A 16,888-nucleotide genomic window follows, 5' to 3' on the forward strand; every position below is an offset into this window, starting at 1 on the left:
TTTGACTTTTTACGAAAAGATGTGCAAAAAGTAGAGAGAAAAGAGAATCTTTAACTTTTTGGTATGGATTGTTAACTTTTTGACTAATTTAATAACTTTTTGACTTTTTGATTAAAACGGAGGGTTCCCAAATGAGGCCTTAGACTAAAAAAAAGGCTTCAAAATAATACAGGCTTTCGCCAGACTACAGAACAGTGAATGACAAATCTCCCCCAGTTATGTGCTAATTTATAGGTAAAACTGACTCATCAAGAATTCATTTTTCCTCACAACCAACCAACCATTGCTTTGGTTATGGCTGTCTGCAACTCTTGGCCTTGGAACCTCCACCGATCACCTATTCAGATTTGTTCTCTCTTCTGCTTCTTCTACTTTGTGATCACTCTTTACTACTTTCCTCTTCATGCACCTGCACTCAGCTTCAACTTCACCAACTTTGATGAAACACTTAAAAATGGAGACATAATAGTAGAAGGAGAAACTTATGTTTCCAACCAAGGCATCCAAATCACTCCTACAAACCAAGTGTGGAAAGCCGATCAAGCCTCGTATAAAGATCCTCTTCAACTTGGGAACAAAACTTCTGGAACACTGACGGACTTCAACACCTATTTCTCGTTTGTCATTGATTCAGAAGGAAACTCGAGTTTTGCAGATGGGTTCGCATTCTCCCTTGTTCCTCACAATTTTACTCCGATGAACGCATGTGGTGCTGCCATGGGTCTTCAATCTTGTCAATTTTCCCACCCAAAGTGACTCCATTTGTTGCTGTGGAGTGTGATACCTTTCCAAATGTCTGGGATCCACTGGAAACTCATGTAGGTATCGATGTCAACTCTCTCACATCTAATGTTACTGCAATATGGTACAATAATATAACATATGGGAAAGAAAATGAAGTTTGGATTAGTTACAATTCTAGTTCGAAAAATTTGAGTGTTGTTTTCGCTGAATATGTAAATAATGAAAAAACTTAAAAGTGCCCTTAGTTTCTTTGTTGATTTGAGGGACTACTTACTAGAATGGGTTACAATTGGTATCTCAGCTGCAACAGGAGACTCTTATGAGAAGCATACTATTAAATCATGGTCATTCAATTCGAGTTTGCAAGCAGTCACCTCTAACCCTAGAAAGAATATCAAAATGGCATTGATAGTGGGATTGATTGTTGGATCATCTGCTTTGGTTGTTGCATTACCTTTCTATGGCTTTGTCTTGTGGAAGAAACGTAGAGCACAAGAAGGTGAGGAGTTTTCCCATGCTATGTCCATGGACGATGAATTTGACGCAGGAATTGAACCAAAGAAGTTTTCATATGCTGAATTGTTTCATGCGACGAATAATTTCATGGACGAACGAAAGCTTGGAGAGGGAGGATTTGGTGGGATTTATAAAGGTTTCTTAAGGGAATCAAATTCCTATGTTGCTGTGAAGAGGATATTAAAGGGATCAAAACAGGAAATAAAGGAGTATGCATTTGAAGTGAAGATCATTAGTCGATTGAGGCATAGAAATTTGGTGCAACTACTAGGCTGGTGTCATGACAAAAATGAACTCCTACTTGTTTATGAGTTCATGGAAAATGGAAGCTTAGATAACCATCTCTTCAAAGAAAATAGCGTGTTGGCAAGGGCAATAAGGTACAAAATTGCACAAGGCTTGGCCTCGGCATTGCTCTACCTACATGAAGGATGGGAACAATGTGTAGTACATAGAGATGTAAAATCAAGCAATGTGATGTTAGATTCAAACTTCAACGTTAAACTTGGAGATTTTGGATTGGCTAGGTTGGTCAACCATGGAAAAAATGCGCAAACAACTATTGTGACAGGGACCAAGGGATACATGGCATCTGAATACCTAGTTACAGGTAAAGTTATTAAGGAAATAGATGTTTATAGTTTTGGAGTTGCAGCATTGGAGATAGCTTGTAGAAGAAAATCCACTGACTTGAAGGTTCCAGAAAGTCAAACGATATTGGTGGAGTGGGTTTGGGATCTCTATGCTACAAGTAGGCTTTCTGAAGCAGCAGATTCGAAGATATGTGCAGATTTTGTTCGAGAAGAAATGAAATGTTTGATGATTGTTGGGCTCTAGTGTGCTCACCCCGATCACAATCTCCGACCTTCAATTAGGCAAGCAATTCATATGCTTAATTTTGAAGCTCCATTGCCCATTCTCCCTACCAAAATGCCTGTGCCAACATACGTTACGCCTCCGGTGAATACTCCTTCATCTTTGGTTTCTTGTGGATCTTTTACTTTTTCTAATACCGGTCGATTTTAGTCTTCAAGCTATACTATAGTTACCACGCAAATTTATCTAAATTCACTTCAGTCTCTATAGTTGCATCAGCTTTTTTCTTCGTGTGATGATTTGTGTTTCACAAGGCTGTAGATAATCATCAATTAATGGAGTTCAAATTTCATATGGTAGTAAATAGAATACAAAATTACATAAATGAGTTGTTCACTTATTTATTTACATTACCGTTCCGATTACCATTTGTCAAGCTTCTAATTTTGATCAAAGCAATAATGTGGCCTACTGTTTTGGTAACATTTTAAAAGTTGAAAGTTTTAATTAAAAATATATGATTTAATTTGTTAACATAGTCAAATCCTAGATTTTTTTTTTAAAAAAATTATATTTTTATTGGATGAGGTTACGTAATAAATTAAAAAATTCTACTCCAGTTGTTTCCCATTGCCACTGGCAGATGGCTTGATCAACTCTGCATTGGAAATTTGGTCACATTCCAAGTAAATGTATGACCGTATCTCGTGAGTCATAACTGGTTATTCCTTGTTTTGGGATCAAGTTTCTCAAGTCTCTTTATTGTTTACTCATCTCCTAACATAAAGTCGTACGTCTTATCTTTTCTATCAAACACGACCATATCCCATTACCAGTGAATAACTTCTCGTGTTACAAAACACAAATGTGAGTTATAATAAGAGTTAGGCCTACATTAGTGGTAGAAAATGTTGTGCCTCTTTATTTTTAAAAAAAAATTAAGGATACTTAGGCTTCGTTTGACAACATCACTTTTTAGCCTAAAAGTCCAAAAATCACTACAAAAATCAAAAAGCCAACAACCTTACTAAAAAGTCAAAGATTTCATTTTCTATCTTCTTTTTACACATCTTTTCATAAAAAAATCAAAAAGTCATCCCAAACATACTAATTTTTTTTTACATTATATTTTAGTTAAAAAGTTACTACAAAAGTCTGTTCCCTAACGAGACCTTAATCATTTTATATGAAATGTGTCTTATAAAATGTCTGAATTTTATCTAATAAAAAAATTATATTTAATTTTGTAATCGAATTCTTTATATATAGTATAATGATAACAAAGTCCCAAGATCTACTCTTCACCTTCCAACATGTTTGTAAACAATACACATTCTCATTGGTCCAAAATAGTAGGGCTTACAATTTTGAATGGGGACAATACACTTTTTCAATATGGAGTCTATATTTCGAGTAATTCTATTAACTCAGAGAAATCTATTTATACGGCCAAGATTAAATTGGTTCAATATAGAATCATGTATGAAATAAATTTCAAAGATATATATTTTTAAATAAAAATCTAAGTAAAAATTTTGGATATATATATTATCCCTCTGCATTATTTTAGGGAATGAGGATGTATTATTTTAGGGAATGGGTATGCTGCGGTGCGTAGAGCACTGGAGCAACTGTCGCTCATAGCTACAGTGCTGCTTTGAGTCTTTGGTTTATTGTTTTATTTTTCTGTGTAGAAATGGTATTAGACCTTTAAATGTATCTCTTCAGGCAAAGTTTGGCAACATTTAACAAAAAAAACATCACAAAAAAAATCTCAGAAAAATTAAATCTTGATGTTTTAATTGTTTAAATTTAAACCCTTATCCTTTAATTGGTTTTCAATTTAAATTATTTATCTATTTTTATTAAATAAAACATACAAAAAATGTATTTTAGCTATTAAAGTTAATATCAGTATATATAAAAAAATCTACAATACCATTTTTTATTGAGTTTAATAATCAAAATATAATTTTCTCATTAGGATTTAAATTGAAAAAATTAAAATATGGAGCTTTTTTAGTAAATCCCCTTTCTAAGAGTTTTATCCCATATAACCCAAAATGTTTTTGAGTATTCCATTAGGTCCTATTCGATGTAATGAGACAAAATAGTCCCAAGCCCTCACATACATATTTCCATTCTTGAAATCAAACCCCATTAAAACACTCCACTTTCATTCCATATTTCACGCAGAAAACCTCTCCTTCCCAAAACCCTCACTATCATCTCTCTCAAACCCTAAGGTTAGTCATTTTTTCCAAACCCTAGGTTTCACATCGTGCCATCCACCATCCTACCGTCATGCCATTGTCGCTGAGTTATTGTCAGCGACTGGAAACGTAGGCCAAAGTGATGATTCACTACTGTAAAAGTTTACATCAATTCAATCTCACCAACATCTCATCATCTAACTGTTGTTCGTTCGTTGCCAACGATTTGAAGACACAACTCTACGAAAGTTCACATTAGTCAATGTGTACAATCGACCAAAATGAGGAACAAACGTAAGCACCCATCATTCCCCCTTACTTTTTGGTTCAATCTGAATTCCAAACAACTATATGGTGAATATTGTTGTTGTGTTCCCTCTTTTACGTTTGATTATAATGAACTGATGTGAACATTTACATCATGTGGTCATCATTCTTGTTAATTGGTTGTAACGTGATATTATTTTGTAATATTGTAGTTATTTTTTTCCCCTTTTGTGAATGTTTGCCTTATTGGTGTTGTTGATTGTTAATGATGATCCAATAATTTGAACCTCCAATTTTTTATTATTTTCTATGAAAGTGGCATGAGATACGGTCCATGTGAATATTCATGCTATCCTTCCCCTCTTCTCTTTGGTTCAATGTGAATCCCAAAACATCTCTTTTATCGTTGTTGTGTTTCCCCTTTACGTTTGATTGTAATGAACTGATGTGAACATTTACATCAAGTGGCCATCATTCTTGTTGATTGGTTGTAATGTGCTATTATTTCATAATATTGTAGTTATTTTTTCCCATTTTGTGAATGTTAGCCTTGTTGATGTTGTTGATTGTTGATGGTGATCAAATAATTTGAATCCCTAATTATTATTTTTTATTATTTTTCATAAAAAAAATAAAAAGTGGCATAGAATACGGTCCATGTGAATATTCACACCATATATTTGGCTATGAACATTCACAGTCAAATATATAATGTAATGATGTGAAGATTAACATCATGCATACATCGTGATAGTTTAATAGTTGTAATATGTTATTATTTCATATTTTATCTGTTATTTTCCTTTCATTTTTTGGTTGTTTTCCTTGTTGGTGTTGTTAATTATGATCAAATGATTTAAACTCCCAAAATTTTGTTCATTTCTCAGACACATGAACTAATGACATGATATACGATCCATGTGAATGTTCACACAATTTATTTTATTTTTATTGTTTTATCCTATGTTGTATAGTGTTCATGTGAATATTGACATCATGGTTTTGCTCAATGCAACCATGGTCACATCATTCAACTATTCATAGCATACATAGTTTGCACTTGTTATGGTTTATCATTTGTGACCATTAACAGTAAATTTCTTTCTAAGTGAAAAGACAGATGTTGCTCATAGATTTCATGTCAAAAGAAAAAGAGAACAATTCCACGTCGATGAAAAACTTGAACAAATAACCAGCCCCCCGAAAGTGAACATGGCAAAGGTCAACTACTGATCTAACATCATTGGGTTAGTGAAACTGATGACGAACACCAAGTTCTCGGATCCTCAGCTAGATTGTTTGAAGGAAACGCCATTTTGGCAGTTGTTTGATGTGTTGAGGATCAGTAAAGTTGACCTCAACAAATGCTTGAAGTTCAACGATGTCATCGTATGTGTGCTAGAGATGTACAAGGCATCAAAAGACACATTTTACATCGGTGAGAAAAATATGAATATGAATTTTACATCATTTACGATTTTGTAAATATTAGAATACATTGGACAAAAGCACCATAATTAGTTATTTTGATTGTGCTTAATAAGATACAATGATATGTTGTCATAATATTTGCTACTAAAAATTCAATGTTAACATTCATATTAGTATATGTTGTCTTATAATTATGTACACATAACCATTGGCTTAATGTAACTAAATTAATTTATTTGATGTTTTATTTATGATATTAACATTCACATCAGTAAACTAATTGTGCATAAATGTACACTTCATGTTTGTGTACACACAAAAATGATGGTTTGTAGTTAATGCAATGCTGATGTAGTCATATTTTTAGAGATTAAAAAATCGATGTAAACCTTTACATTGTTGTCAACTGCTTTACAATTGTGTGTGCATAATCATTAGCTTAATGTGATATGTAGGTAATACAATTTTGATGTTAACTTTAATATCATCATTCCATATTAGTAATTAATACTTTGAAACCATAGAGCCTTTATTTATATTCCAAAATTCATGTGAACCTTCACATTCTTATATTTTAGTGTGAATATTCACATCATGTTTGTATTTAAAATGAAAGTTGAGGCTTGTGGTTGTGTAATTTGATGCAATACAGATGTGAACCTTAACATCATCTTGTCACAGTGGCAATGAACACAGTGAAAACATATTGATCATTCAATATCATAAGAGTGTGTGGCTAATATTAACTCCAATTGACAACACAATGATAAATTTTCAATTCAAATTAATGTGAATATTAGCACTGATTAATAATATGAACATTTACATCATTTTTATATTAGACACATTATCAATCTCAAAAAATCATTGCTACATTGAAATCCAATAACAAAAAATCAAAATTAATGACAATAATAGAATCATGTTCAATAACCCAAGCAAATATCACTGGAGATGTGAATATTCACATGAATGTGGATATGAAAACAAAAGTAATATGAACAAAAATAATGTGAATATTCACATGAATGTGTTTAACATTCACATGACAAATTTTCAATTCAAATTAATGTGAATATTAACACTGATTAATAATATGAACATTTACATCATTTTTATATCAGACATATTATCAATCTTAAAAAATTATTGCTACATTGAAATCCAATAACAAAAAATTAAATCAATGAAAATAACAAAATCATGTTCACTAACCCAGGCAAATATCACTAGAGATGTTTCCAAAGGGAACAACTTTTTCTGCTGAATTTCTCATTTGAACATATAATCAAACGCTTGGTGGGCGATAATTTTAACAATTGTGAAAAAAAAGAACATCATCCGAAAGAAGAACAATATGAAATGTGAACATTTACCCTAATTGACAGAAAAACTAGAGATAGAGCACAAACTCCTCTATCTCCTCTTTCCTTTTGATTTAATCCAGTCAAATGTGGGTTTCAATCAATCGACTGAACAAGTTTGTAAGCCATCTCATATGTTCCTTCGATTCAAATCCTCCTCTTTTCCTTTGATTTCCGGCTAAAATCGTACAGAAAAAAACAGAGCACAAACTCTGAGTCATCATCTTCTCTCTTACAAGAATGAAACTCTACCGCAACGAAACATTACCACAAGCTCTGTGTCGTCATCTTCTCTTCTATAGGAACGAAACCCTACCACAACAAAAACAGAGGGAAATATATATATATCATTCTTGTATATAATATATATAAATAATAGATATAAGGGTATAATAATCTAACAAAAAATATAAATCAGGAAAAAAGGACCTTATGGAATAAAAGTATAAAAACTAGCTAGATTATAACTTTCCTTTGTGGACTTATTGAAATAGAACACCTTTAAATTAGATTTGTCAATAAAAAAACCCATTAAAGTATCAAGATTTATTTTGTTTTTTTTAATAATTTCCCCAAAAAAACTTTGACCAAATTATTATAGATTTTTTTATTGGTTACACTACTAAAGAAAGGGTCGTTTGAGTCGGTTTTTTGAGTCGGCAAATTTTACCGTCGCAAAAGGTAGCCTTTTTGAGACGGCACAGAGTTACCGACTCAAATACCAAACCTTTAGTGTCGGCACCGTTGGCCGACACAAAAAATTAATATTTGATAGTATTATTTGAGTCGGTTGAATTTACCGACGCAAAAGATAGACCTTTTGAGTCGGCATAGACCTTTTGCGTCGGTAAATTTGTGCCGACGCAAAAAAATTAGACCTTTTGAGTCGGCATAGACCTTTTGCGTCGGCAAATTTGTGCCGACGCAAAAAATTAGACCTTTTTGTGTCGGCAACTGATGCCGTAGCAAAAAAAAAAATTATAACCAAGATATATATTTATTTACTTGATTATATTTAATAAATATATTTATTTATACATATACTTTTATATTAATATTGAGTGTATATACTATAAATAATATATATCTCGTTTAATATCTGAAAGAGGTGTGGTGGTGAAGTCGGTGTAGTGCGTTGACCTTGGGTCAACTTGTCCAAATGGGTGTGTGTTCGAACCTTGGGAGCCTCAGTGAGGAAATTATGAGTTAAATTTTTTAAAACATTTAACCACTTTTTGAGTCGGCAATCTACCGTCTCAAAAAATTAAAACTTTTTGCGTCGGCAGATTGCCGACTCAAAAACTTTTTGCGACCCCACCATTTTCGTCCCTTGAGTTGCCGTCGAAACGCCGTCGCAAAAATTTTTTGCGTCGGCAAATCCGCTATTTGTGACGGCAAGCTGCCGACTCAAAAGCCCTGCTTTTTAGTAGTGTTATATTTGAAAAAATTTTGGGTACAAATCACTGTTGTTAAAAATTAAATAATGTTAAAAAAATTAAAATTTTAATACAAATTTGTAAGCTTAATATTTCTTTAATACAACCAATAATATTTTAGTCAATGGTTTTTTCTTTATATAAATGAAGACAATAAGAAAATTATACTCAGGAATATTTTAAACAGCCAATGCCACACACACACACGCACACACACACACACACACAAAAACACACACACACAAAAAAAAAGCAGTTGCTTCCCCTCACGCATTATTTTAGACTAATGAAAATTTTCGTTCACACCAAAAAGAGTCGTGTTTTCTTTCTAAAGTTGGCATGTATGCAACAACCAACCACCAAAACTAATTAAAGCAACATTTGTTTGATTTCAATTTTTTGAATTCAATTTTTTTTAAATTAAATTTTTTATTTTTTACATTTTTAGTGAAATTTTTAGCATTTTTCTTTTTACTTTTTTAAATACACCTTACTTAGATGCAACTAAAAAGTAAAACATTTGTAAAAAATATTTTAAAAAATTGATAAATACACAAAAATACGAAAAATGTATTAAATTCTCGTATTTTATTTTTGTTTGTATTTTCGATATTTAATAAATTTTCTAAAGATTTTTTTCACAGATATTATACTTTTTAAGTGTATTTATGTCAGGTGTATCTAAAACTTAAAAAAAATTCCGTAAAAACAAAAAATCACAAAAAATAAAAAAAATTAATTTTCTAAAAAGTGAATCTTGAAAATCCAAACTAAAACAAGCTTTTTCCAAATGCACCGTAAGGATTCTTCGGACTGGATTGTCTCCAATTGAGCAGTCCAATTAGACTGTCCAGTCCAGTCTATTTAGGTTCCATTTTGGGTCTGTATTTTTTTTTTTTTTTTGGATCGATTTTTGGGTCTGTCTTGATAATTCAAACCGCCTAATGTGTAAAACTTGTCGAATACTTCATTCTTGAAGAAAATTACATTAATCAAATATTGATAGCCACTTGATTAGTTTACATTTCTATCAATAATTTTTTTCAAAATCATATTTACCATTGACAAAAATGTGAACTAATCAAGTGACTATTAATATCTGATCAACGTGATTTTTTGCACGGATGAAATACTCGACGAGTTCTACACATTGCATGGTTCATATCATCGATTTGGACTGTGGGCCCACAGAGACCCAACAATACAATCTAATCCGATTAAGACTAGAGACAAGCCTAGGCCAAGATTTTCAACCCCCTCAAAAAAATTAATTAATTAATTAATAAAATGGGCCATCAGGTGGACCCCACATAGTTAAAATAAGAAAAAATTAAAATCAACTCCCTCAAAAATTTAGAGAAAATACAATTGTGTTACTCTTTTGATATAATTATACTAATCTCTATTTTAGTATGATTAAAACAATCAAAACTAATACCACTGGTGATAGACACTCAAATAAATAAAAAAATATATACATTTTAATGATAAGTGATAATAATATTATTTTTTTCATTCATATGACTATAAATTATTGATGAAAGATGATTTAAGTGTTATATTAATTAAAAAAATTTAAAACAATACTATAATTATGTTTAAAATATGCAATTAACTATATTTTCTTTAAACTTTAAAAAGGTGAGTATAATTTACTCTTAAAATCAATATATTACTTTAAAAACAGTACACAGACTTTACACGACTTTTCAATGACTTTTACAAGACTTTGGAACAACGAAAAACTTATTTTCTATGTTTATTTACCTTTTTTTTTTTTTCCATAAGATAATGAGTAAGATGTTAGTAATTAGATTATAATATAGGTAGGACTACAAATGAATCAAAATATTCATGAACAAATTCAGCATGGCTTAGCTCGGTTCGTTTAGTAAGCGAACCGAGCTCGAGTTCAAATGTTAGGCTCATTTAGTAAACGAGTCGAACTTGAGTTCGCAAAAGTTCGACTCATCAAGCTCGGCTCATTTATTTTTATTTAAATTATATAATAAATATATTATTTATACATTAAATAATATATAAATATATATTCCATAAGGGAATGATACCATATGGGAAGCGGAACTAGCAACATTTAAAACAGAACACTGAAATAACTTTAAATTGAAATAAAATAACTTAAAAAAGAAATAACTTAAATTGATAGACTGAAATCAAAATAACTTAAAACTGAAATAACTTAAATTGATAGATTAAAATCAAAAGTACCTTACAATTGTTTACTGGAAGTTGGAAATCATAACTTCAAAATACAACCAAATAGAAATTACAGAAAGAGAGTTGGAGAGAGAGTTTGAGAAATTTTTAAAATTTTGGGATGCTCTCCTTTACCACTAATTGTTTTGTTCAATAATTTTTTTACACTACAAAAAAAGTGGGCTTAAAAGACGGAACTATTTGCGATGGCACACTTGCCGTCTCAAAAAGTCATTTTTTACGACGGCAGAAAATGCCGTCTCAAAAAAGTAGAGTATTTGCGACGGCACCATTTGCTGTCTCAAAAAAGCAGAGCATTTGCGACGGCACCATTTGCCGTCTTAAAAAAGGAGAGTATTTGCGACGGTATTTTCCGCCGTCGCAAATACTCTACTTTTTTGAGATGGTAAATGGTGCCGTCACACATACTCTGCTTTTTTGAGACGGCATTTTCTACCGTCACAAAAAGTGACTTTTGTTTTTTTTTTTAGTGAATATTTTTAAATTTTTAAATATTTTTTTTAGATGCACCTTACTTAGATGTATCTAAAAAATAAAAAATTGATGAAAAAATATTTTTAAAAATTAATAAATACATAAAAATACAAAAAAAAAATGTATTGAATTATTGTATTTTTTTTGTATTTTTGGTATTTAGTGAATTTTTAAAAGATTTTTTTTACAATTTTTTTACTTTTTAAGTGTATTTATGTTAGGTGTGTCTAAAAATTAAAAAAATTACTTAAAATATTAAAAAAAATCCAGTAAAAATAATATAACACGAAAAATAAGAAAGTATAATTTTCTCAAAAGAGTTTTTGGAAAACTCTAACCTAGCATAGTGATTGTGGTTTTGAGACAGCTTCATATATACAGTCACAAAATGGTTTGAATAAATGCAACAGTATTTTTCTGTCGCAAAAAAAATTTAAAAAGATGATGTCGTCTTACTCTTTTGATATAACATTTCTCTTTTCATTCATTTTTTCATCTTCCTATCTCTCTGTCTCTATATCTCTCTCTATTCTCTTTATCTCTTTCACTCATCACTCTTTTTTCTCTATCTGTCTATTTCTCTCTCTCATTTTCTCTTTGTGTCTCTCGCCTATCTCTCTTCTCTCTATCTCTCTCATCTGTCTCTTTCGCTTATCTCTCTTCTCTCTATCTGTCTCATTTCTTTTCTCTCTCTTTATCTCTTATCTTTCTATCTCTCTCGCCCATCTCTTTTCTCTCTCTGTCTCTCTCTTTTTCTGTGTCTCTTTCTCGCTCATCTCTTTTCGCTCTATTTTTCTCTCTCTTTGTCTATCTCTCGCTCATCTCTTGTTTCTCTCTCTTTTTCTCTCTCTCTCTCTCTGTCTCTATCTCTATCTCTTTTTATGTCTATCTCTCTTTCACTCTCTCTCACTCATCACTCTTCTATCTCTCTCTCTTTGTCAGCTTGTCTATTTGTCTATTTCTCCCTCACTATGTTCGCCTTGCTCACTCTCTCCCTCTCATCTTCTCTATTTATCGAGCTCCTTCTCGATTTATCGATCTACTATAAGAAAATACACTTTTAGCAACCACTTTGTCTCTCTCTCGCTCATCACTCTGTCTCTGTCTCTATCGCTCTTCTTTATCTGTCTTTCACAAAATTAAAATATTTTTAAATATTTAAAAATTTGATTTGAATTAAGTTTTGAAAAAAGTTTTGAATTATGTGTTTGGTTATGAGTTTTGAAAAGTAATGATTATATTTTGAATTGAGTTTTGAAAAATGGATGTAGAATTATAATTTGAAAACTCAAAACAAACGCCATACTTAAATCAATGTGTGGAACTAGGACCACCACCACTACTGCCACTGCTACTACCATTACCTCTTATCCACCATCGCCACCACTCTACTACCACCACTACCACTACTGCCACTACTACTACCATTACCTCTCCTTTACCACCTCCACTCCATCTCCTCTACCACTACTACAACTTCACCACTAATCTCCTTCGTCATCACCACAACCACCACCACCTCTTGTCCACCACATTCACCACTATGGCCACTCCTTCTCCTCTACCACTCTCATTTTAGTAACAAAAAAAAAAAAAAATGAGCCATAGAAAAATATTTTTCATTGACAAAAAAATATTAACTTTATTTTAATGGAAAATATTTTTCATTGAAATATTACCCTTACTTCTACCCAAAAAAAAAATCATTAAAATAAAAATGAAACAAATAAATTTTCAACCTTAGTAACTAAAAAAAATAAAAAATAAATTTTTTTTTCATTACCCCTACTCATCACTCTTTGTCTTTCTATCTGTGTCTTTCTCTTTCTCTCTCTCTCTGTCCCACACTGTGCTCGCGTTGTTCACTCTCTCCATCCCCTCTTATTGACTTACCGATCTCCCTCTCGATTATCGATCTCTTTTTCTCTCTCTCTCTCTCTCTCTCTCTCTCTCTCTCTCTCTCTTCTTTCAATCGCTCATCTCTCATTTCTCTTAATCACTTGTCGAAAGAGAAAAAAGTCAAAAAATGAAATGGCCTCTCTCTCTCTCTCATTCATCACTCTTCTCCTTGGCTCTCTCATCTCTCTCCGCTCTCTATCTCTCTTGCTTATCTTTCTTCTCTCTCTCTCTTTCTCTTTCTATGTCTCTCTCTATATCTCTTGTTCATCTCTTTTTGTTGTTTCTCTCTCTCTCTCTCTTTGTCTCTCTCTCGCTCATCTTGTTTCTCTCTCTTTTTTTTCTCTGTGTGTGTGTGTCTCTCTCTCTCTCTCTCACTCATCACTATTCTCTCTGGCTCTCTCATCTCTCTTGCTCATATTTCTTCTCTCTCCTTCTCTCTATATATCTCTCTATATCTCTTGTTCATCTCTTTTTGCTGTCTCTCTCTCTCTCTCTCTCTCGCTCATCGTGTTTCTCTTTTTATTTTTATTTTTATTTCTCTCTCTCCCTCATCTCTCTTCTCTCTCAATTGTTCATTTCTCTCATTCACACTCATCTTTTTCTCTGAGCCCATTGTTGTTGAAAGAGAAAAAAGTTAAAAAATGAAATGGGTCTCTCTCTCTCTCTCTCTCTCTGTCCGTCTCTTTCTCTCTGTGTCTCTCGCTCATCTCTCTTTTCCCTCTCTTTCACTTATCTCTCTCAAAAAATAGTTTACGTTAGTTTTTAAACAGAAATCTAAAATTTTGACTAACAATTTTTTTTAATTAATTGTTTTTTCAAATATTTTTTTTAATTAATTTTTAAAATATTTTTTTTCAAATAAAATTTTTTCAATTAAAATGTGTATGATCTCATTGTCATAAATAATAAAAAAATAAATATAAATATTTTAGGCCTGGATAAATATGTTTTTTAGTTTATGTTTTTAATTTTTTTTAAATATTTGGTTCAAACACATTTGTAATTTATATTTTTCTAAAAATAAACAAAAATTAATTTATAAATTTTTTATAAACATAAATTAAAAATATAAATGTTGTCAAACCGTACCTTAAATTTTCATTTGAGCCAGATATGCTTGATGTGGCGAAAAAAAAAGAAAAAAAAAAAGCACAAAATCTGATTCCCGCTTGTTTCCCCCCAAACCAAAAATCCCCAAATCTCAAATCCCTAATTTTTAAACCAAAAATCCCCATCTCTCTCTCTCTCTCTCTCGCGACTGTGAGCACGGCAGACGATGGCGTCGAGCGACGAGGTTTAGGAGCCTCACTCTTTTGTTTCTCACTCTGTTGGCTTTCCTTCTGCTGCTCTCATTCCAGTGGCGAAGGAGCTGCTTAGGGACCACCGCAGCCATTAATAGCAGGCTCAAAGCTTTCAACTTCAAGAACATCGGTCCGCTCAGATTCACATGATTGAAGAGACTCTCCGATTCGCTGGTGTTCTTGGTGGGGTCTAATTTCTTATATCTTTCTGTCTATCTGAATATATTTTGATGATTTTATTTGATTTCATTTCATTTAAATCAACAGGACATTCTTATATTTTGTAATTATTTTGTTGAATCCACAATGGAATGCGAAGATGATTACATTTGTGGCGGAAGGATTTTGCTGCATTCGTTCTTGGCGCAGAATCCCTTGGACTTTGCCTGTCGAAGCCCTAGGTCACAGCTCTCTCTCTCTCTCTCTCTCTCTCTCTCTCTCTGTGTGTGTGTGTTTCCTAAAATCTAGTTTATATTTTGGTCCATTTTCTGAGCCTTATTCCGGTTATGCTTGTGTTTATATATAGAAGTTGAATTCTTAGATAGATCCACGAAAATAGCTAAAATCTAGAAGTTGAATTCTTATAGCTAAAAGATGGAAATAATATTACTTCAATCACCACTAGAGAGCAAGAATTCTTAGATAGATCCACGACAATAACGTTAAATGAAGCAAAACCATTTCATACGAAAGCTCCACGAAAATAGTATTAAATTTCCATTGCATTATGCTTGAGTCTTGACTGTAAAGTGACCGATAGTTCTTTGATCCAGGAACCACTTCATGATATTGTGGGTTTTAGAAAAGAACCAGATGGAATCAAAATTGATCTGGTTTTTCAGTGGTGAGCAATTATTTCTTTCTTTCTTCTTGTTGCATTTTTTTCCCCCCATGAATCTCATGACAACTGGACCCGCCTCTGAAATTTTTTGCATTTTTAGTGTTCAATTCTGCAATTGGTTTTTTCTTAGACTTATTGTTGTACACATGCATTACAAAGTGTTTATGGGTTGAGTGTGTAACTTATGGCAATTTGGTTTGCTATCTGATTTTGAATCTTGTTGATCTAATGCAGATCTTTATAGCCATAAATTGTTATTGGACAGTTTAAAAAATCAATGAAAAATTTGGTAATGTCTCTTTCTCCAATGGATACATCTCAAAATGAACATATGAAACATCTTGATGGGTGATACTCACTATTCGAAATTAAAGATACTGATTTGTGGAAGTTATTGGACAAGCCGAGATCTATTAACATAGAGAGGAATCGATCCTTCGATGAGAGGTCCTTCAGTGAGATGTCGATCTCTTTATCACCGCCACGCCATTTATTCAAAAGTTTTGAAAATGCCGCCTCGCATGTGTTTGATCATATCGACAGTGTTTATTCTCCGGGTAGAAGATCTGGAATTGGTTGCCCTAGAATAAGTAGAGTTGAGACACATCCCATAGTCTTCAAGGCATGGGAGTCTTTGAGGCGTTCATTGGTTTATTTTCGTGGGCAACAAATTGGGACTATTGCTGCTATGGACCATTATGTAGAAAACCTCAACTATGATCAGGTGAAGCTAACTCCCATTTAATTTTCGTGCTCTTTTCGACAACTAATTTCTCTGCATTTTTCTCCGGTATGTTCCAAGTTTAATGCTTGTTTTGATTACTTATTTCACTTTGTGGTGCTGCATATCACAGTTTTCAACTGTTTCATGTCATTTGTTTTCTCTATGGGCCTTTCCTTTGAGGCTATTTCATGAAAAACCTGTATGAACATTTTGCTCTGGTTTTCGGATGAATCCAAGAGCATCACTTATCAAGATTAGTGATTGGAAAGAAAGAGAGATAAAAATAGAACAATTTATTTTCACCAACCATAGGAAAGACCTAATCTACATGGAATTTGGTGCATATCTAGGGGTTTGACTTATTAACCTCAAAAGCAGAAAGGATCCAAAAATTAGATATGGGTCCAGGACTACGTCGTCTAATTGGGGATGTATGCAATTGTATGTAATATGATAATTTTACTATATTTTTTATGAATTGGTACTGCAAAATATAGAATGTAATGATTTTACTATACTTTTAATATATTGCCAATGCATGCAATTGTATGTAATATGATAAATTTACTATATTTTTTTATGTATTAGTACTGCAAAATATAGAATGTAATGATTTTACTCTAA

General features: G+C 32.2%; 1 protein-coding gene and 1 pseudogene across 1 annotated transcript; both read left to right on the forward strand.

Moving 5' to 3' along the window:
* The first annotated feature begins 294 nt into the window (after window positions 1-294).
* Window positions 295-756, forward strand: LOC145803921 (lectin 10-like). The gene has a single exon (XM_082897304.1). The coding sequence runs from the start codon at window positions 295-297 to the stop codon at window positions 754-756; it is 462 nt and encodes a 153-aa protein (XP_082753430.1).
* A 207-nt stretch (window positions 757-963) lies between these two features.
* LOC145803922 (L-type lectin-domain containing receptor kinase IX.1 pseudogene) lies at window positions 964-2,097 on the forward strand (annotated as a pseudogene).
* Window positions 2,098-16,888: the final 14,791 nt, after the last annotated feature.

Source organism: Camellia sinensis, chromosome 12, assembly GCF_055761805.1.
Source record: "Camellia sinensis isolate YWXY chromosome 12, ASM5576180v1, whole genome shotgun sequence".
In the NCBI taxonomy this organism is placed as follows: Eukaryota; Viridiplantae; Streptophyta; class Magnoliopsida; order Ericales; family Theaceae; genus Camellia; species Camellia sinensis.